Source organism: Lonchura striata, chromosome 17, assembly GCF_050655825.1.
Source record: "Lonchura striata isolate lonStrDom1 chromosome 17, ASM5065582v1, whole genome shotgun sequence".
In the NCBI taxonomy this organism is placed as follows: Eukaryota; Metazoa; Chordata; class Aves; order Passeriformes; family Estrildidae; genus Lonchura; species Lonchura striata.
The window spans coordinates 10,512,124-10,533,187 of record NC_140719.1 but is presented as its reverse complement, the minus strand read 5'-3'; the positions used below and the strand labels follow the sequence as shown (position 1 = coordinate 10,533,187).

Sequence of the window (21,064 nt, the reverse complement as noted above, 5' to 3'; positions counted from 1 at the left end):
ACAGACAAAGCTGGGTGTGGAAGAGCTGAGCTAAAGGATTGCCCTAAGAATAATATATTTCTAATACTCATTTTTCCAAACTTAAAGTTGTTTCTTTGCCAGTAGAGAAAATAAACAGCAGCAGCTTCTCCAGTGCAAGCTTTCCAGCAGGGTTTTTATTTGGTCTTCAAAATGATGTGGCTGCGTTCCCAATTATGTCATCTTTTTACACAATATATTTAAAGCTTCTTTTTCACCACACTGCTGAGAACATGTATTCAAACAGTTTAGGATAATGAAGTTCCTAATTTCTGAGGAAGAACCTGTGAATATGTTGAAAAGGGAGAAATCAGAATGGGGGAAAAAAAAATATTTTCTTTTTCCTTTTGAACTACTTGGTCTTTACATGGGGCTTTCATATTTCTGCAGCTGATCCCAATGTGGATTAGGGATAATAAACAGCCTATTAATGGAGGCCTGAACTAGGAAATGGAGTTTGAATCAGCAGTAAAATTCAATGGCTGGCGAAGGTTAATAACTCCATTACTATCAGCTCTATTTTTGAGCCGTTTGAAGAGCTGGGTGTTAGCCTTATCTTACTCCTCATTAATTGAGCTAATAGAACCCCAGTGACCCCACCATGCTGCCATTATCTGAGAGTTTACCAGACATGGACTGGAATACTTATCACTGAATATGTATTCCTCAGATTCATTTTTATATCAGAAATATTTTTGTTAAAGATCTCCTGCCTTCGGGTTCCTTTTTTTGCCTTTTCATTTCTTTGCTGCCTTCTGTAACAGCTACTTGTTTGGAAATTACATGTAAATGACTTAATTAAATCCCTATCAAGGAACAAGCTAAATCCCAAAATGGTTGCATCAAGGAAACATGATAGTGATTGAATTATTCTGACATGGAAAAATCTTACAGAGCATTTTAAAAACTTTGACCCAATTTAAATGATGGATATTGTGTATTTATAATAGGTGTGGTTTAGGTTGATGGCATACAAAAATCTGATGAGTAGCAAAGAAGAAATGTTATATCTTATTTTCTCCTCATTTTAAGGCAAAAAAAAAATAGAAAAATGATGTAGTAATCAAGGGACTAAATTACTATAATAAAATTTGCCTGCACCAGAGAGACAGAGAAACTGTAGAAAAAGTCCAAGTGAACTATATAGGATTTGGATTAATTTGTAAAATAGTAAAAATAATAGGCAGCATAAATCTGTTTCAATCATTTTCTTTTTTTTTTCTTGCTGGGAATTGTGCTTTGGGTGAGGAATCCTGATCTGTGCTCCCCACCCAGCACTGCCCCTCTTACCCACGGCCACAGCACCCTGGCCAAGGGGGGAGCCCACAGCTCCTGCTCCCCAAACAAAATCCCAGTTTTTACTGGGCAAAATCAGCAAATCTTCCTCTCACCTGAGACTTGTCTGCTTCACTCAGGGACTGGGATCAGTTTAATCCAGTTTCTACTGCTGTAGCCTTTTCCAAGCTACAGGACTAACTCAGTGATTGTCTTCACTCTTTATTTTGGACACTTATCCTGCTCATTAACAAGATTGTAATTAAATCATTTACCTTTGTTTCCTGATCTGCCACCAGTGCAAGAGGCACCACTGGGCATGGAGTGATGGGCAAAATATATTCAGGAATCTCCCATTCCTTCATGTGTCCCTCTGGCAGGAGGGCTCTGCTCAGCACTTCCAGGGGTTCCACATCCTGCAAAAACTCACCCTCATTCTTTTGTCCACACAAACCCCATGGAAGCAGCTCCTTGTTCAGATTTCTGAGGTTTAGCCATTGGTGGGGAATTCTTACTCTCCATTCTCCTCCTCCTCAGACTGTGCTCCCTCTTCCCTCCTAACACTACTCTGAATAGAAGCTCTTGCTCTTAAATAATCCAATAGATAGAAAATTGGATGATTACAATAAAAAGATTATGTCACTTCTGCTGCACATTCTGCCTGACCTATATTGGTCCCATAAGAGCCTTTCTCTCCTGGGGAGAAGCATTAATATGCATCTTGAGCCAGCAATAACAAAACATCAAATGCAGTTTAAAAATCTTTCTGTGGGCTTTCTGTAGGATGCTGCATTTGCTGTCACAAGCTGATTTTGCTCCAACAAGAATAGGAGGTATATTTGGCTTCAGTTGTGGGAGGCAGGGATTATTTTTAGAAGTTACCTCATCTCATACAAGCTCCTTTTGATGGCTGGAGTTTGTCTGGTGAAATCCTGGATACAGCAATTAAGGAGTGCTCTGATCTCAGCAAGCTTCCAAAGTCTCCAGGAAGAGAAAGAAGAAAAGCTTCTACTTCTAAGTCAGTATTTTTATTTTTACTGTTATTTTTAAGGACCCAACACCACATGCACAACCCTTTCATTCCTTTTACTGCTGAAAGGAGGGAGATTTTCCTGCAGTAACCATCTCTCACAAATGAGGAAACATTAGGAAACCTGAAGACTTTTCTATCCTGGTTGCCCTTACGTTGGAACTCTTTCTCTTGGAAGTTGCCACCAACATCAAGGCTGCCTTTCTGAACTCAGCACCAGACTGGAGAGGGAAAATTCTGTGAGAGCAGCAGAGTCTGGGCTCATTTGGATGTCTTTGGCACTGGTAGCAAATTTTAGACAAGACAAAGTAAGGCAGTCATGTCTCAGTCCATTGACAACCTTGTGATACCAATCTCTACAAACCAGCAAAGGCTGTTCAGGGCATTCACCTAAAACACAACTTTGGTTTAAGGAATGAAGTGAAACAGCCAAGGAAATCCAAGTGCTGGCATTTAAATAGTAGCTAAGTCTGAGCCTGTGCTTTCCCCCTCTGCCCTCTCTGCTGCAGTTTTTATTCACACATTTTGGAGCATCCCCAAAGCTCCCTGAGCTCTCCTTGAGGTCTCTGTTTGCTCTCTGGACTGGGATCCAGCAGTGCTGGGGGTGCTGGGGCATTGCCTGAGCTCCTCCTGCAGCTCCTCTCGAGCTTCTCTGGCCCAGGGTCCCTCTGAACCAACAATTCTGCTGGAAATTTTCTGTAGGAAAAGCTGTGGCTGCACCCATGCACCATCAGTGCATTTCATGGTGTGCAATGCTGACTGGTCTCACGGCCAATAAATAAAGTAAAGTATTATGTGCTTTGTCAATTCTGACTATTTCCTCTTGGTCTAAGGCAGTAATTTTCAAAATTTCACCTTCATTACCTCAGGAGTTAACACACAAATAAAAACCATACACATGCAAAGCTGGGTTTGAAGCATTTTTGTAAAGAAGATATTGGTTTTGAGAACTGCCTATAGGCAGAAAAACTTCTGAAAAATGAGTGAGGGAGGAAAACATTAAATATAAATACGTTTAATTAACCAGGGCATTTTCTTTGCATTGTTAAGAGGACATGTGTAGATAAAACTGAGGAGAGTTTTGCATGTGTGAGAACTGTAAATGAAGACATTTAGTGGCTGAGGAAGCACGAGGGGAAGGGAGGGCTGGCCACTGTTGTCCAGCATCTCCCATCATGATTACTTCAATAGTGTGGTGGCTGAATTTGCCTGAATATTCTTCTGAATAAATGCAGCAAGGCCACCCTTACGTCTTGTACAGGTTAAAACTGAGTCTATGAACGCCACGATCACTGGAATTCAGAATTTCTGAAAAAAAAAAAAGACAGAATTTCAGAATTTCTGTAAAATACATAATTTCTGTAAAAACATGGACAGGGTTGTGCCAGCTGTGCTCTGATTTAGTAATCTGGTTGGATGTGGGACTAATCCCAGAGTAAAGCTTTACTCAGAGCTCATGTGGCAAAATTGGCCCATGCAGAAAACTCTCAGAACAGGAATTGTGCTGCTTTTGCTTGGATTCTCCAGGCTGAAGATCTAGGAAGACAAGTGCATCAGTCTGTAGCAAATATAACACAGTTTTGGTGATTAAAACTGACAAGTAATATTGCATATTGAATGGAGACTGGTTTGTCATTACCACGAGGATTAGAAAGTGTAATCTTCATTAAAACATCAGTGGATTTACTGCTGTTTGCCTTGGAACCAGATATTTGCTCAGAATTTTCCAGTGAGTAAATTTAGTAAGTGCAGGGCAATTTAAGAGAGGGGAACTGAATCCTGCCATAACTTATTCTGCAGGAAAGAGGTGGGAATAATCCCTGTTATCTGACAAATCCACTGAATCCAATTTTATGGGCTTGGGTCACCTGCAGTCACATAAATGTATTAATCACTCTCACTTAAACTGGCCTCCTTTGGCTCAGGTGTAAGAGGTGACCCAGGGCTTTTATGCTTTGCAAGGATCATATTTTCTGTCCCTAAACCCATTATGTTTGCAAAATTTCATTTTACAGAACTCTGTCCTTTGAAATACACTTTGTGAAAGGTTTTTATCTATTCCACAGAGGCTTTTAAACATTACCCTTTTCTAACAGGTTCTGTAGCTCTTAGCTCAGTAGGGCACTGCCATGCTTTGATAAAAATAATTCTTAAAAAATTATAGTCTGTCATTCTTTTGACATAATGCTGATTAATGTCCCACTGATATTCAGTGAGAGAACAATCCTGTTCTGTTGAGAGAATGACCAAAGGCCAAGGTACAGTAGGTTAAAAGAGTAATGGTTTCATTTAACCTTCTAGTAAAAGCTGCTACTTCTGTGAACATAATTTAAGCTGATTTTCAGGAGAAACCAGTAGCAAAGGTTCCTCCTCACATACTTGCAGTGAAATCAAAGGATTCATATTGCCCATGAATGTGCCCCAAAGTTAAACAAATACAAAATAAAGGAGTAATGTATTTTCTCAACCCCTTGAGTCCTGTTCAGTCTTTAGTTTTACTTTTTGTTTTTTAAACACTTTGCAGCAAGACCCTGAACTGTCAAAGCTGAGTGGTGGTGGGTGTGGAGAACGTGCCATATTTCTGTAAAGTTTTCTTTCTCCTTTTGAAAGTCCAGTTTTCTCACAGAACTCAGTCTCCAGTTGTACACTTCTAACCTTCATGGGTGCACAGGTTTAACTGGCACAGGAACAAATCCTTAGCTTTCATTCCACCAGCCAAAATATAATTTAAATTTGGAAACTTGCTGCCATTTTTTTTTTTTTTTGTTAGAACTCTTACTTCCAGTCCATTACACTGAAACCAGGTGTTTATTACTTTTCTGTGAATAAATTGCTGACACTCATTTTACTTTGTGATTATTAAAAAATTCAGTGTACTCCAGTTTTGTAATTACAATCACAGAATCCTGAAGCTTGGAAAATATCTTTAAAATCATCATGTCCAACCTTCCACCCAGCACCACCATGGTGCTCACCACTAAACCACGTCCTCAAGTGCCACATCCACACATTTTTGAGCACATCCAGGGATGGTGACTCCACCACTTCCCTGGGCAGCCTGTCCCACCTTCTCCATGAAGAATTTTTTTTCCTACTATCTTCCTCTGGCTCAACTTGAGACTGTTTCCTCTGGTTCTTACAGCAAGTAGGTGTTGCTCAGAAAAATGCTGTGATCCAACACAGCCAGCCCAGTGGGGGCAGGAGAAATGGTTGGACACAATGACCTGGGAAGTGGAGGAATGAATTCAGTTCTTCATTCAGTTCTTCTCTTTGGAAACACATTTGCATCTCCAACCTGGGAATTTTGACCAGCACAGCTTCCCAACTGCCCTATCTGCAAAAGCTTGAGAGGAGCTTCCTTGGCTTTATTAAGCATCACCTTGTTTCACTGCTAAGGGCAGGAGAGCTCCAGCATCAGGCTGGATATTTGGCTTCAGTTCTTTTCTTGTAGGATTTCTTTTCTCCCGTGGTTCCTAAGTTTCTCCTGATGGATCTTCCTTCACCCCATCCCTACCTGACCCTGCTCTGGATCTCCACTGTTGTTTTACCTTGTTGATGTTTTGTCTATATTTGCTTTAACCAGATGCCCCTCTTTGCATGCAGCACTGGGACTCATCCCCTCTCTCCTATCAACAATAATTAGCCTTGTAAGACTAATGGAAGAAATCGTGTCTAATTACCCTGTTGAAGGCCCAATTATGTTATTAACATTTGTGGGCTATAAGCTAATGATGAGGAGAGCCTCTCATTTGCATAGCATTAAGTTAATTGAGCTGGAAGCTATGGGGTGGATAGCAGTGATGAGAGCAGGATTCTGTTACAGAATGGATAATGATGACCAGAGCAGGACGATTCACCTGACAGGTTTATTAATTAACAGCTATCTGATTACCTCAAAGAAATGGCAAGTGGCAGTGCTTCTGAAGGAAGCTGCAGTATTTTTTTTAATGAAAGGTGCTCTGTCACTGTGGATATTCTGGGGTGATTTATGGTAATGGCAGTGTAAGCTCTTTCCTAGAAGCAAACACAAAAACTTGTTCTGGTTTCCTCCCTGCCCTTAAAAAACATTCTGCAAAGGGCTGGTGTTTGTGAATATTCCTCATTCTTACAAGGTGCACAGAGTCTGTGTGCTGCTGAGTTTGTGTGGTTGTCTGAACAGTGCACTTGGAAAATTCTTGATGGGTAACCTGGAAGCTTTGCCCTCGGAAGAACCAGAGGATTTTATTTTAAAATCTATTTTTCATTATGGTGTTAGGCAGAATTCTGTGTTATATTAGCAGGGAAATAACATAAACATTCAGCTTTTCACATTTTCTTGATATGTGCAAGCTGCAAGTGGAGGTGAGTGCCCTTTCCTTCAGTTTATTTCTGGGTACAAACAGTTATGCATAGTGGGTGGACCTTTTAAGGAACAGGAGTCTTCATTTAAAACAGTTCTAAGAAGAAAAATCCATCTTTTTCTTTTTTGTTAAACATCAGATTCTGCCTGATTAATTCCAAACACATTGTAATTCACAACAGGTTCAGAGAGAGTCTTGTTTGAACTAGAGTACCTTTTGGGGGAGAAAGCACTCTGTTTAAAAGTTGCCTGTGCAATCAATCCATGAGTGAATAACTTCCTATGCAGTTACTCATTATTAGAATCCCACACCTCAGTCATGAATGTATCTGAATGTCAAATATAGTTTCCAGCCAGCAGATATTTTGTATTTTCTTCATCTACTCTGAAGAGCCCATTACTAAATCCCATGAGCTCCAGACCTCACCTAGTGACTGAAATCCTCCGTTCATCCTCAAAATACCTTTGACCAGACATATCTCAGGAAAAAAAAGAGAACACTACAGATTTTAACCTTTCATATAATGACTTTTGATCCACTTAAGTGGCCTGATAATTAGTGTGTCAATAGTAATAGACTTGTGAAGAGCAAAGACTTACAGATAAATTGTAGTTGCTGTTATTTTCTTAGAATCATAAAATATCTTGAGCTGGAAGGGACCCACAAGGATCAGGGAGCTCAACTCCTGACCCTGCACAGACACCTCAACAATCCCACCATGTCCCTGGTGTCCAAATTCTCCTGGACCTCTGGGGTGCCCATTCCCTGGGGAGCCTGGGCAGTGCCCCACCACCCTCTGGGGGCAGAACTTTTCCTAATTTTCCTAATTCTCCAGCCATTCCTAAGAATTTATGTGCAAAAGGTTTCCCTGTATTCTGCATCTGGCATTTGCTGGACACCGAGGAGCTGAGAGCATTGATGTGATGTTGGTAGAGAGGCCAGAATTTTTGTTATTTTTGTTTAATTGTTGCATAGAGACATTGACAAATCACCACAGGCACTGCTGGTCAGCAGGAGAAGAGAAGGAAAATGAAAAATCAGAGGTGAAGGAAGTAATCTGGGGGAACAGCTCCTGATCTGAGCTGTTCAGTGGTCCTGGCTCAGAGCTGCCAGGAAGAGCAGATCCAGGGGATTGAGGGTTGATTATTCCATGTGGCTGAGCTGTTGTGGTCACCTGTGTGATGTGGGGCAATTCAGAAGCATTTGTGTGACATTTCCTCCACCTCCTTCCAGGCTGGGATGGTTCAGAGCCTGTGGTTGTGCAGAAATCACTGGAAGAGGTTGTTCAGGACAACCAGCACAATGAATAAAAGCCTTTAATGGAATTTAAGCCCTCCGTCTTCCTCGTCCTCATTAGCTTCCTGTAATCACCAGCCCACACAGTCAGTGTGGATAGAAATATCTTTACCATATAAATTAGATTTTCTGCAAGGTGTTCTGTGGTTCACCACAGTGCCTGGCTATGTGGAATAGACAAACACAGATCTGATAGAGCAGGAATTATGTATTTAATTCAGAGTTCTGTATAGAGTGCTCATAAAAGCTTGATCATGATAGAGGGGCCAATAAACATTTGGGAACATAAATATTTCTGTAGGAAATGGCTTTGTGAAGCATTTAGTTGTTGAGTAATAAGAACAACAGAGAAAATCAGAGCAACAGAAAGCTCTAGGTACTGATCTGATGGCTTATATATGTTGCAATGATAATCATGGCGAGGGAGAATTTTTATGGGACGAATACATCGAGTCCTGCCAATTTACTAATGAATTCATTTTTCTTGTGCTTGCCCCACTTGCTATCCCTGCTGTTCAAAATTCAGCTTTAAACCTGAAAATCAGTGGATGGTGCTGAGCTGCTCCTCTGAGTTTGTGTGAGCTGAGTCTTTGAGTCTTGGGCCATTTCTGGAACATCCATTACTTGTGTATTTAGGCAGCAGTCCAGCCAGACAAGGCAGGGACATATATTTTAGGAAAGCACACATCAAAAAGTGTTTTAAATGGCCAAATTGTAGGACAAAACATTCTGGCAACACAGCTGGTGCTCTGTCAGTCTGTGGGCTAGAAAATAAGAAGAGAACCTGTAAGAAAAATAGAAGCAACCTAGGAATAGCTAATTAGGTTAGAAAGGATGTTTTGGCTGCAAGGATTTTTAGGGCTATAGAGAAAAATTGAATAAGATTAAAAAATGTTTGTCCATCCTGTCTGACAGATGTGGGAGAAGATGGAATCATTTGTTACTTCTCTGTTTTTCCTCTGAAAACAGCAGCAGCGGTGAGCTGGCTGGCACAGTGAAATGCAGTTAGCAAAAGTAATGGGAGTTGAAAGTTTGACCTTTTGTGATGGAAATTTAATATGAAAAAAGAGTCTTTTGATAATTTCTCTATCCAATCAGGTATGGGAGATGTCTTGATCCTGTTTCCTTATTTGCATGCTGACTGATCTCATTTGAAAACCCAATCATTCAGAAATATTGGGACGTCAACAGAAATGTTACAAACAAGAAGTTGTTTTATCTGAAGGGTCTGCAGGATGTCATCTCTTGTTTTTCACTCCAGTGGCCTGATCTCTTCTTCATGATTCCATGTTTTTATTGGCAGGATAAGTTGAACATATTGAAATGCAAATAGCCCTTTCCACATTGAACTGAAATATAGGAGTTTTTTTTCCTGTATGATTGATTGTATCCAGGGCACTTCAAAAGACACAAAGAAAATACTTTCTGCAGTGCCTCTGATTCCTTGACATTGCCAAGTTCTGACGTTTCCTGTTAGCAATCATTGGCACAGAATGATTCCTGAGCCTGTTCTCATCTCTGCTTTTCTCCCATGTAATGCCCATGGTGCTGCTCGTGTTCCTGGGACAGTCTGAGCTCGGTTTGCACAAACACTTTGGTTAAAACCAACACTCTTTGCTACTGTCCCAGGTGCTCAATGTCAGAAACGTCACTGAATGGATTTTACCAAATTGCAGATGTATTTAATCCTGCAATGGGTACTTCAAAGCCCCCCAAGATCACACGTAGTGTGTGGAACTGTCCCCATGATTATCTGAAAAGCCACTGCCCACTTAGGTGAGTTTAGGATTAACTTTATTTCTCAGACAATTTAACCTTTCTATTTTCTGGAGCAGGCAATCCAATTTCCATTTTACTCAGCCTCCCAGTGGGTTGGTGACGAGTTTTCCTGCTGTGTGACTGGTGTCATTATTCCTTATTTCAGAGCCTACCTGTTAAACTAAGCCAAAGTTTTGCATCACTTAACCCAGAAACTGGGGATAAACTATCAATATATGGTAGTTCTGAATAAAGGGAATTATTTAAAATTTTTTTTTTTAAATTTGTGTGCCTTTTAACATCAGTGTCAAGCTATATGAGAAATCTTTTTTCTTTAGCACCCCAGTTTTTGTCCCATACAGATTGCCCCAAGCCTGCTGATCTGAGTGCTGCCATGGGAAATGGGATGTGCAGCTCCTTCTTTCTGGGGTCACTTAGGCTTTCTCTGCTTTTTAGAAAAATGTCATTATTCACTGAATGTAGGTCTCTTGCTGAACACCTGCACTGGCTTGCAAAGAAATCCTGATTTCTGGTGGAGGGCTCTCCACAGGGATTGCTTTCCAAACCCAAATCCTGGAAGGAACAGGAAAGGGATGAACAGATTATAAACTTTACATAATAACTTACAATAACTTTACTTAATAACATAATAACTTGGAAGTTGCTGAGCTGGTTTTTGTAGAACAATTTGGAATGGGAAGCTCCAAATTAGACAGGTCAGGGTTTGCCACAGGGTCCCTCAGGTGGGTGACAGAACACCTTGCCAGGGACACATGGAGGGCTGCAGTCTTCATCACTGAGTTAAAGAAATCCAGCATTCACCCAGCGTGTTATTTATTCAATAGATGCCAGGGTGTAACCACACAATAGTGCCTGGGTGAGGTATTTATCTGATGGTACCTAATTTTTTCAGCAATACCTCTGGATATGGGCTGGGGATTTCACTGCTGGAAGAACATGCCTGCTTTGACTGAGGAGTAACTTGACTGATAGGTCCCTTCAAATCCAGAGAATCTGTTTCATCAAAGCCTGTGGCCTGTCAGCTGTGGGGGAGTGCTTTGTGAAACAGCAGGAGTGGCAAATTCCCCCATTCCTTGTGCAGCAAACTGGAGTTGTTGGGATGAGCAGTTCAGCAGCTCCCTGAATTAGACACAGAATGTTCTCCCGGATGGGAGATCAACCTCCTTCATCTCTCGTGTGCTTTAGAATATCAAACCCCCTAAGTTTAAACACGATGTGTTATTCTTGATAACCGCAGCAATCTAACTCTTCCTTGCTGGGTTTTTTTAATGCACTTTCCTCTCCGCCTTCCTCGTTCGCTCCTCAGTATTAGCAAAACAAAAAGCAGCTCAGCGCACCAATATTTTCTCCACGGTGAAGTCAGCATAGAATATTAGTGTCCAAAAAGTTGTAAAACAAAAGACTATCATATGTTGCACCTTTTAATCATGTAATTGCTGAGTGACATTTAACTCTGAGGCTTTAAGTTACTCCTTTTCAGCCAGCCTTCTCCTCGTGCCCCTCTCGTCCCTCCCTCCTCCCAGAGCAACCTGCTTTTGCAGAGTAGTGCTTTAACTACACTGAAGTTTGGCTGGGCTTCTACATATTACAGCAGCAACACGAAAGCAAACAATTGAAGTATTTGAGAACAATGAAATATGTATGGCTATCTGTGACAGCCCTATAAAGCAGAGCAATTAGCCGCGTAATCCGAGAAAGCCAAAGCGCCCGGCAGCCCACGGTTCCCTATTAGTTAAATGCTTTTTGTACGTCCTCATCCCATCAAATCAACTAACACTTCCTTTAATTGGTTCATGAATTATACAGCTCGGCTGCATTATAATTTAATCACCAGTAAACATTCCTGGGGCCTGCTGTAAAGTGTATAGCGCTCATTAATTCCTTAATTTCAGCAGATGGAAGGGGAGATCGGATGAACGGTGGCAGTACAGAGCGCCTTGGGCAATGGAAGAAGGAAAAAAAGGTGGGGGGCCGTTTAGATTTTTTAAGGGCTGTCAGAAACTCAATCTGTGAGCTGTCAGCAGCCTGGACCCGCTCCCCCCCTGCCTTCACCCCACCTACCGCTGCAAGTGACTGACGGATTCATATGGAGCCTTGTCAAGCCGTCTTTAAACATCAAGCCAGCGGGTAAACCAAGCCCAATGTAAATTAATTCTTGTCTTACGGGCCCCCCTTTCTCTGTCCCCATGAATATTTCATGGCGGGCAGCATAAATATTAATTCTAATAGCTCTGCACAGTGGTTATTATTTCTGTTTTATGACAAATATTCATAAAATATTCAGGACCCTTTTTTAGAACATTTACACACTTGATTGTGAAATTTTCCAGCTTCCTGGGGACACAGTAAACATATTGGGGTTCTCTTGATGGACTTTTTTCTCTCTTAATTAATACTACGCCACATTAATATTTAATCAGATTTAGTTTTCCTTTCCCCACAAGTGAACCCTATTACATTTGAGGATTTATTTGACAGTATTTAAACAGGGAATTTTTATTCCCTATTATGAAATTGGGTTCCTTTGACACATATATAAAATGACACATTATAATCCATTCTTTTATTCCCTCCCCTTGCCCCCAGATCATACACTTTCCCGGTGTCAGTTCTTTTATTTATTTTTACATACCAAATATCTTACTAACGACAAAAGTTAGTGTTTAAATGTTGGGGGTGGGGGTTAAACATCACTTACTCTAAATTTGATTCTGTTTATTTAATAAGGAGGCAGAGTATGGGTTTTACCCTTGTTAGGAGCAGGAGGTGCTGGTGCCAAGCTGCAGGCAGGTAGCAAAGGCATCAGTCCTGAGATGAGTTTGCTGGTGCTTAACCCTGGAGTTGTTGCTCTGCTCCAGATTTGCTTTGCAGAATTTAATTATTGCAAGGTTGCAGGGAACTGAGGAAACATGCCTGCATTTGGGGGAGAGGGTTCAGTTTCCTGACCTGGGGCCTCTGGGGCTGCCGAGGCTGTGGATTATCTGGGAAGGGGTTTGATTAACCTTGTGCAGGGCAGAAATTGTGCCAGCCACACTTCTCTAAGGCACTGCTGGCTGCCATCTTATTCTGTGATTCATAAAGCACCGCTGGAATGAACTCCAGGGGGAATGCAAAGATGCTGGAATAACAGCTGAGAGTAAGGAGGAGGAAAAGAATAGAAATGAGGAGAGAAATGTAAAGCAGTTTTGAATGCAGGTATTAATGCATCCAAGCCACTGATTAGACACAAAAAGAGTTAATGTTGCCTCCTCAAAAGAAGCTTTAAAAATGCACTGAAGCCACTCCTATGAGCACATTTGCTCTCTCTGTGTGCCTCTCACTGTGCTCTGTAATGTTTGCACAGCCCCAAGTCCTGCAGACCATGGAAGGGCTCTGGCTGCCCAAAGGCCTGGGGTTCCTTGCTGCTGGCAATCCATGGAGCTGCTTTGCTTTATCCCAGCTCCACACCCAGTCCATTGCCCTGTCAGACTGGCAGCAGGGCCTGTTCCCTCTGTGTGAGCTGGTGTGGCACCCGTGGGACACTGCTGAGCCACCAGGCTGCTGGGCTGGGACACAGGAGGGACCCTGTCACCTCGGCTGGCCCGGCTGCTGGAGCCCAGCTGGGGCGTGGAAAACATCCACCAGAGTCAAAACTCTGCACTGCTGCTGGGGGGATAGACATTGCATCCACAAAGGATGCTGTTCACCTCACTCCCCTGGCCAGCAGCCATGTCCTGGGAATAGTGCCCCACTTTTGTAGTTATTTGACAGAAATGCATCCATTTGAAAAGATCCAGGCTCTGGAAATAGCTTGTCATGCCATGAATCATTGTAAGGGCTCAATGAGCAAAACACTTGTGCTGATTAACCTGTTTTAGTGTTTATGCAGTGTGTTTTCCCTTATGGTTGAAACCTAGAGGGTGAAATTACTTCCCAAAATAGGATCAAGCATCTTTCATCAGACGATATCCCAGAGTTTGAAAGAAATAAGTGAATAAAACCTCCCAACAGCTCCTTCCATAAATAAGAGATAAGGATCATTTTATCCATTGCAGAGACATGCAGGAGGAGTATTTAGGGTAGGGAATAAACTGTGATTCATGTCAAGTCAGGGGTGCAGCCTCAGCAGAGCCTTTGCAGTCTGGTTACCCATGGGCAAAACACCTGGAGAGAGCTGCACTGAACCCTGAGCAAACCCTGGGAGAAGGTTGGTGGGATCTGTGTAAACAGTTTTCATTTTTAAGAGGAGGACTGGGGATGCAGAATGTGACTGTGGAAATGTAACCTGCTTGTCAGCCTGTGTCTGGGCCATGGGCTTGAGAAGAGGCTTAGCCAAGGTTTCAGGTTCAAGGTGGCTTTATGCCATGGGACAGGGGATGTTCTTTAGGAGAATTAATTGATCCAAGTCAGTATCTCTGGCTGGAAAGTCAACAAAGATAAAATGGTCAAGGTTTTATCTGGAATTAGGTACTTGGGTTCAAATCTGAACCTCCTCATACGTGTCAAGTTGAACCACTAACTTAATTTGTCATGTTGTGATTACTCAGTGGTGCTACCCAAGGAAAAGACCTTTTTGCAATGCTGATAATTTTTGTACCCTGACTAAAGCTGCCATCAAGCTCCTTTCTGCTTGTAAAATCCAGAAGTTTGTACAGTTTTGTGCACTTTTTGAAACTTTTAAAAGCTACTAATACGGTCAGTTTTAACAATGAGAGTCTTAGAGTTTACCCAGATTCAGGACAGCTTTTAGATATGGTTTTGTCCCTCTGCCAGTTCAGTCCATGATGCCCCCAAGGCTTTTTCATGCATTTGTGAGAACTCTGTGATTTCCTTCCTCACCTGCTTTGGCTGCTTTGTGAACCAAAGGGAGGAGTTTGTGTTTGTGCTAGGGATCACACAAGGATTGTACCTGTGGTGGCCTTTTAGGACCTTCTGCACCCTTACACTTCAACCTCAGCTCTTTCTCAGCTTTATATTCAATTACAGAACTTGTAGCCATTGCATTGCCAGAACAGAGTCCTCCAGGAAAGTTGTTCTCCATGAAGAATTGTGCCATAGCATCAGCAGCCCTGTTGATATCTCCATATGGAGTGAAGTGTTCTGTGCCTCATGAAAGGCACAATTATTTGTAGTCGTGAATTTGACATTTTCTATTTGTCTGCCTGGAAAAGGAGATAATTTTTTGTCTCTTCCTCTCTCTTTTTTTCACTCTCTCCTTCCTGTTCTTTTTTCTCTGATTTAGCTGAGGGTCTGTCAAAGTTCTGCCAGCAAAGTTTGCTGTAACTTTGACATCACACAGGCATCTGATCTTCACTTTTTTTTTCTTTTTTTTTTTTTTTTTAAAGCAGGCTGATGTGGTGCGTTGTAAACTGCCAGGAGCACTTGCTAATTTAGTACTTAATGACAGTCACAGAGAGTGTTTTTCTTGCCCCTGGAGAGGTTTTAGACACAGCTGGGGTAGATTTGCCACTATCAATTATGCACAATTTTAAACAAGAATTGGCCAGCAGGGGCCTCTTTTTTTTTTTGCAGAGTGCAGAGCATGAAGAATGGGAATATGGCAGCTGGTACCTGCCTGCGACAGAGAAGATATATAGGAGTCAAGAAAATAAGGGAAAGATTAATAACTTACTATTTTTAAAGTTGCAGCTTCAACTCAAAAGTTTAAAAGCTGCATTAAAAGTGGCCCAGTATTGGCTGGTGGTGTATTTTTGTTTTAATTCAAGCATCCTAACTTTGTTGCAACGCTCAGCCTGACCCTGGGATAGCCACAAGCAAGTCAGTAGTCTCTCTTTTAAAAGCCAGGTAGGGATCAGGATGCTGTCTCAGATATCCTGTTGTGTTGTCTTTACATCCTTAAATGAAAACAAGGTATGGATTTGATTTCATGGCATGATCTGATTTCACAGACAACAGTCCTATAAAAAGGGTTTGGGCTCCACTCCCCCGGTGTCAATCCAGAGCAACTCCAAGCAATGGGAAATGCCAAGGATGAGAATCTGACCTGAGTAAATAGCTCAGGTCTAGAACAGCCAACATCTGGATCCATCTAGGTCAGCCTCATGAAGCAGCTGTGCTTAAATGACAGGGCCTGGCTCCCAGGCAGAGCTGCAGCTCCCTGGAGATGTGAAGGCAGCTGGCAGGGCAGTGGGGCCATCCTGGAAAGGGACTGTCCTTAGCAGGAGCATTCCTTATTCCCTAGCACAGGATTCCAGGATTCAGGCACACCTGCTTCTCTTACAGCAACACTCAAAATTTTTCCCTTCCAGGTGTTGGAAATCAGTGTGGTTATATCCAGAAAACAGGAAAACCACCACCAAATAAATTCTTGTGAGGACAGCACTGAGCACTGCCAGTTGTTAATAACTTGGATTAAGTGGGTTGGTTGCCATCTGGAACAAATGCAGCTCAGGATTAGCTGGATGCTGTTGTGTAGGTCACAAATCCTTCACTTATGGCGTGGTTGGGACACATTTTTCCAAAAATCCTGTCTCACAATCCAGGGTGAAATAACACCCCTGCCACCCCTCCTGTTCCCTCTCCTCCTCCATTTACCAGGGGAAGCATCAGGATGCCCTGGTGACCTCCAGGCTCTGAGATGACACTGTCTGAACAGTCAGCAGCCAGAAGTGGCTGGAATACTCTTCTGGAATGCCAGATGGCTGCTAGGAAAACAGAGTTACATTCCAGCTGCTAGGGCTGGAATACATTTCATCACCATCCAAAGGCAGCAAGTTCTCATTTGACTGGGTACACAGTGAAGGTGTCATCATCATTATTAATTTGTTGGAATTTAATCTCTCTAATGTATCTGGAAGCTGCACTAGATTAGATAAATGATGTCAAGTGCAGTGAGGAAGAGGCAGGATTCTGACACATGGATTTTTTTTGTGCCTTTTAACATTTGTGTTCACAGTTTTATCATCTATAAAAGCTGACAGGACCGGACCTTTTCCCACAAATCCCTCTCCTGGGAGATGGAACAAAAGAGAGAGGACAGAGCTGTGCTCGGGAATCTCTGGTTTCACTCAGTGGGAGTCAGGGGGACGTGTGTCCTCGGAGACCTCAGAGGCTGCACCAACTTTCCCCCACAGTCTCCAACTGGATGCCAGCGATTTTTGGTTGCCCACAGGTGGATTGTGAGCCCGTGGCACAGGAGTGAGGATTCCTGGTGCCCCTCTGGCCAGCCCCCCCCTCCCCTTGCTCCTGCCACCGCTCCCCTCCTGCAGCTGGGCTGGGAGCTGTGGCAGAGGAGCTGTGCTGGATGCTAATCCAGCAGGGTAATGTCGTGTACTTTGATATGAGGCTGTGTTTCCTCTCCTCCCTGTCTACCAATCCTGATGACATCTGTTTCATATTTCCCCTTGATAGGAGTTGTGACATTACAACATACAAAGCCTGGCTGATTCCTAAAGAGAGCTTTACAGGGGATGCATTTATGGGAGGAAACCACGCCCGCCGTGTGGAGAGGAATCCAGAACTTGCAGGGAGTTGTTCCAGTTGCTGCTGGATCAAGGTCATGGGTGCAGCCATCTGTGTTATGAGGATTTCCAAGAGAAATCCATCAAATGTGTTACCTGGGCAGTTGGAGGGACAGCTTTGTTATGTGAGCAGAGTCACAGGAGCCTGAGCAAGGGACAGAGGGCAAATGTTGCTCACAAGTGCCTTGAGGAGCTGCAGGAGATGGATCAGATAGCCAAGGCTAACACTTCCCAGCCTGCTGCCGTGTAAACAGCCTTTACTCCTGTGAGTAAACCTCCTGGGGCTGCCTAATAGACTGTGTGGGGTATGTGTCTCCTTCCAAATGGTAATAAAGCTTTCTAATTGGAAGTATTTTAAGTCTAGACTGCAATTCTGTCAGTGTTTTTCCCCTTCATCTTTTTTTTTATTTTTTTTTTCCTGCTTCTGAACGATTTTAAACTGACAGCCCTGGGGGAGTGTTGTTTTCCCTTGTCTGTGGGAGATGTGGGGAGTGGCAGGGTAAGGCATCCCACCTGCCACTGGAAGGACCCTTGGGCTGGGAGTTTGTGCTGCTGTACAGTGAATTCCGTGTGTGCTGTTACAACAATGCACGTGGGGGAAAAAAAATCCACATTAGCAGGGATCTCTGCACCCTCCCACATCTTCCCCTCCACTCCTCTTTAATGGTGACACCAGACTGGATAATAAGCAGCATCTTGTTTGGAAAAGAAGGGAGTCTCAGACAAGGCTTTCAGAGTTCATTTTGTTGGCAGCTTTTTAAGTGGAGTTTTTTAGGCTCTTCTGTTTCAAATACCATAATACTTTTTGTGTTCCTAACTATGAATTACGACAAGCTTTCTTGATATGCCAGGTTATAATCCTTCAGTGGGTTTGTTTATCTCAGGATATAACAGGAAGCCGTATCAATTATCATGACTGTGTAAATGTTGTTCCTCTCTACTAGAATATTCATCTTGAGACATATCATCAGATGTTACCTGTTCTGACAATCACGTTTTTGTGCCATTGTTGGGCAACAGAAACAAAGAAAAACAAAATGTTAAGAGTGTAAGGGATAAAAGAGTGTTGAAACTGTTGTTCTTTTCCTGTCTTTGGAATCTCCAAGATCTTGAATGTTTTATTCCTGGCTGTTATTTTGTAACCACAGTGTGAATAGAAGTCATTATCTGTAAACATTTGAAAAGAGAGATGATTTTCATAACTTTAAATCCTACAAAGGATTCTAGTAATCTGCTATGTGCATGCCAAGGTAAAGCTCAGCCTTTCATATGGTCTGATCCCACCCAGTCAGTGTAAAATGTTCCTTTGGTGAATGTCTAAACCACGCAGTATCTCCTGTGAGAAGCAGACAAAAATGAAAACAGGAAGCCTGGCCTTGAAGGCAGCAGCAGGAGAAGGTGTGTTGTAAAGAAAGATGTATTTACAGCCTTCAGCTTGTGCTTCGCTGGGAAAAATTATATTCATAGGTTCAAAGGGAGCCTTATTTTTTATTTTGTTCTGAGCTAATTGTTAAATGTGATCTTTGTGCAGATCTGCAAGCACATTTCTCTCCCTCTCAGGATTTTTCATAGAGGTGCACAGAGAGAAATAGAAGAGGAAACAATTTCTATTTCTGCTCCTTGTTTTTCTCATGTGGAATGTGTTTGGAGAATTGTTTACCTGGAGTGAGTGCTTGGTTGGATTCTGGTGAGGATTGATTGAGCCTGGTGGCCAATCCAACCCACCTGGGGCTGGGCTCTCAAAGAGGGTCACGAGTTGTGTTAAAGTAGTATGTAGTTTTAGTATTTTCCTTTTTTTATATTATAGTAATGTATTTTAGCATAGTTATAATAAAGAAATAATTCAGCCTTCTGAATTAAGACATTGTCATTCCTTCCCATTGGGTTCGCCTGCATTTAAAGTAGCGAGTCTGGGCAGAAATCCTGTGCTCACATCTGGGACTCTGCAGGTTTGGGGGGGACTGTCACTGCCACGACTGCTCTTCCTTTGGTGAGGATTAACTCCCACCCTGAAGGTCACAAGTGATGTTCTCAGGATGTTCATGCACTTAATTGTGTTCTCCACAGGGTGTTCTTCTTTCATCTCCCCTACGAGTCCATCATGGAGCGCCTGTCCCAGCGGAGGACTGATCCTGTCACTGGGGAGAGGTGAGCACTCCTGCCTCATGTCTAACGTTTTTCTGGCTGCCAGGGAGATGAAAGCACCAAATCGGCTTCTTAGGAATCTAAGGAGCTCAGGAATGCTCTACTCCTGCTTAGGGATTCCTTAAAAGCAAAGTTAAAACTTTCATAGCTCCTGAAGCACCAGCCCACCTTCCTGCTGCAGCAGCTCCTCAGAAGAGGGGCTTTTAAATCCTGGTGCCTGAAACCTACAGCAGCAAATAGCTCAGCTCTAGCATTTTAATGGTAACTCAATTGGTTGGGAAAATAATGCTGAGAGAAGATGTCTGAAACCTAGCTTAAATGCAGATGCTTTTCAGACATCCCCATGGGAATTTTGAAGGTTTCCAGCTGGGGAAAATGGAAAACTTGCTGCATTTTACTTCCCCAGGCTCCTGTGATGGTCCTGTCTGCTGGGAGGTATTAATGTGTTTCCTGCTCATTGGAGCAATCTCCTTTGAGTCACTGAGTCACTGTAAGGTTGGCTCATCTCCATGGTGTCACAGCCCCTTGTCGCACCAGTGACCTTCAGCTTTCCTGCCTTCTCCACCCTTGATTTCCAGGGAACAGGTCACAAATAAATTTATCTTCCCAAAGACCTGCTGGAGTTGGACTGTGATCACAACTTCACTTGTGGCCTGGTTTTATGATTCCCCCCATAGAAATTTGAAACCCTCATTTTGCTTTTCTAAAGGCTGAGCGCATCCTATTGCATCAAATACAAATCCTGAACCCTCAAAGATGAAGGCCACAAAGAGTGGATTTGTCCCAAAGTGATGGATGATTATTCAGACATCTCACTCGAGGTGCAGCATTAACTTGTGACAGCAGCAGTGATTTGCTGTAACTGCTCTCTTTGCTTTAGTAATGAGCAATGTGGTTGTTCAGCAGAAAGGAGCAGGCTGAAGCAAATCATTCCCACATCTTTGCATTTCTTATCATTAGGATTAGGCTGCTCAGTATCTGCTCCAGTTCACACACTTCCCTCTCCCACACTCTGGGGTTTATTGCTCACAAATTCTCCGTGAATTGAATTCTTTTAGGTGCTGTTTCTAATCCTTGGCATGCAGGGCAGGGGGTGGCCTTCAGCTGTGCCCTAAATGATTCCCATGTGGAATGAACTCCGTGTACACATCCTTGGGTGCAGCTCTGCAGAGACACAGACTCTGCTCTCTCCTTGGTTTTGCATCTATCCCAAAATACTTCGGGAAATTTGTCTGTACAGGAAGAGGGATGAGCTGGTTTTGTGCTAGGGCAGAGGAAATGTTTACTCAGAGTTAGGATTACCAATTCTAACAGGGAATTTAAACCCTTGATTGCAAATGAACTTTTAGAGATTGTTGGGAGCTTTGGGCAATGCAGGAACATCATCAGAATTCCTTTGGTGTCAGCTGAGCTGGGCTGTGGCACTGCTGCAGGACTGTGAAGATGAAAATCCTCTTTTCTGCTGAAGTAACTGAGGGAAGCCACAACTGTGAATTGAGGGAAGCCAAATTCTGGCATTTGGAAAATCAAAAATAACCAAAACCTATCTCAGGTGAATTAACCTCTTTTAACCTTCTGCTGCTACATAAAGCAATTAAATGCCTGAGAGCCTTAAACCCAGTTTAAGTGACAGGTCCCAACAATGCTGGACACGGGGCTGTGTTTATGTTTAAGGTTAGGGTTTTTTAGACTTTTTTTAAAGACAGGAATCAAAGATTACA

General features: G+C 42.6%; 1 protein-coding gene across 4 annotated transcripts in view; it reads left to right on the top strand.

The window, feature by feature from the left end:
* AK8 (adenylate kinase 8) overlaps positions 1 to 21,064 on the top strand; it is a 65,631-nt gene that overhangs the window by 43,682 nt on the left and 885 nt on the right. For all 4 annotated transcript variants that reach the window (XM_085593925.1, XM_085593926.1, XM_021543541.3 and 1 more), the window contains one exon: positions 19,266 to 19,346. In XM_085593925.1, coding sequence (XP_085450051.1) covers positions 19,266 to 19,346 — 81 coding nt within the window. The remainder of the gene's footprint in view (positions 1 to 19,265; positions 19,347 to 21,064) is intronic.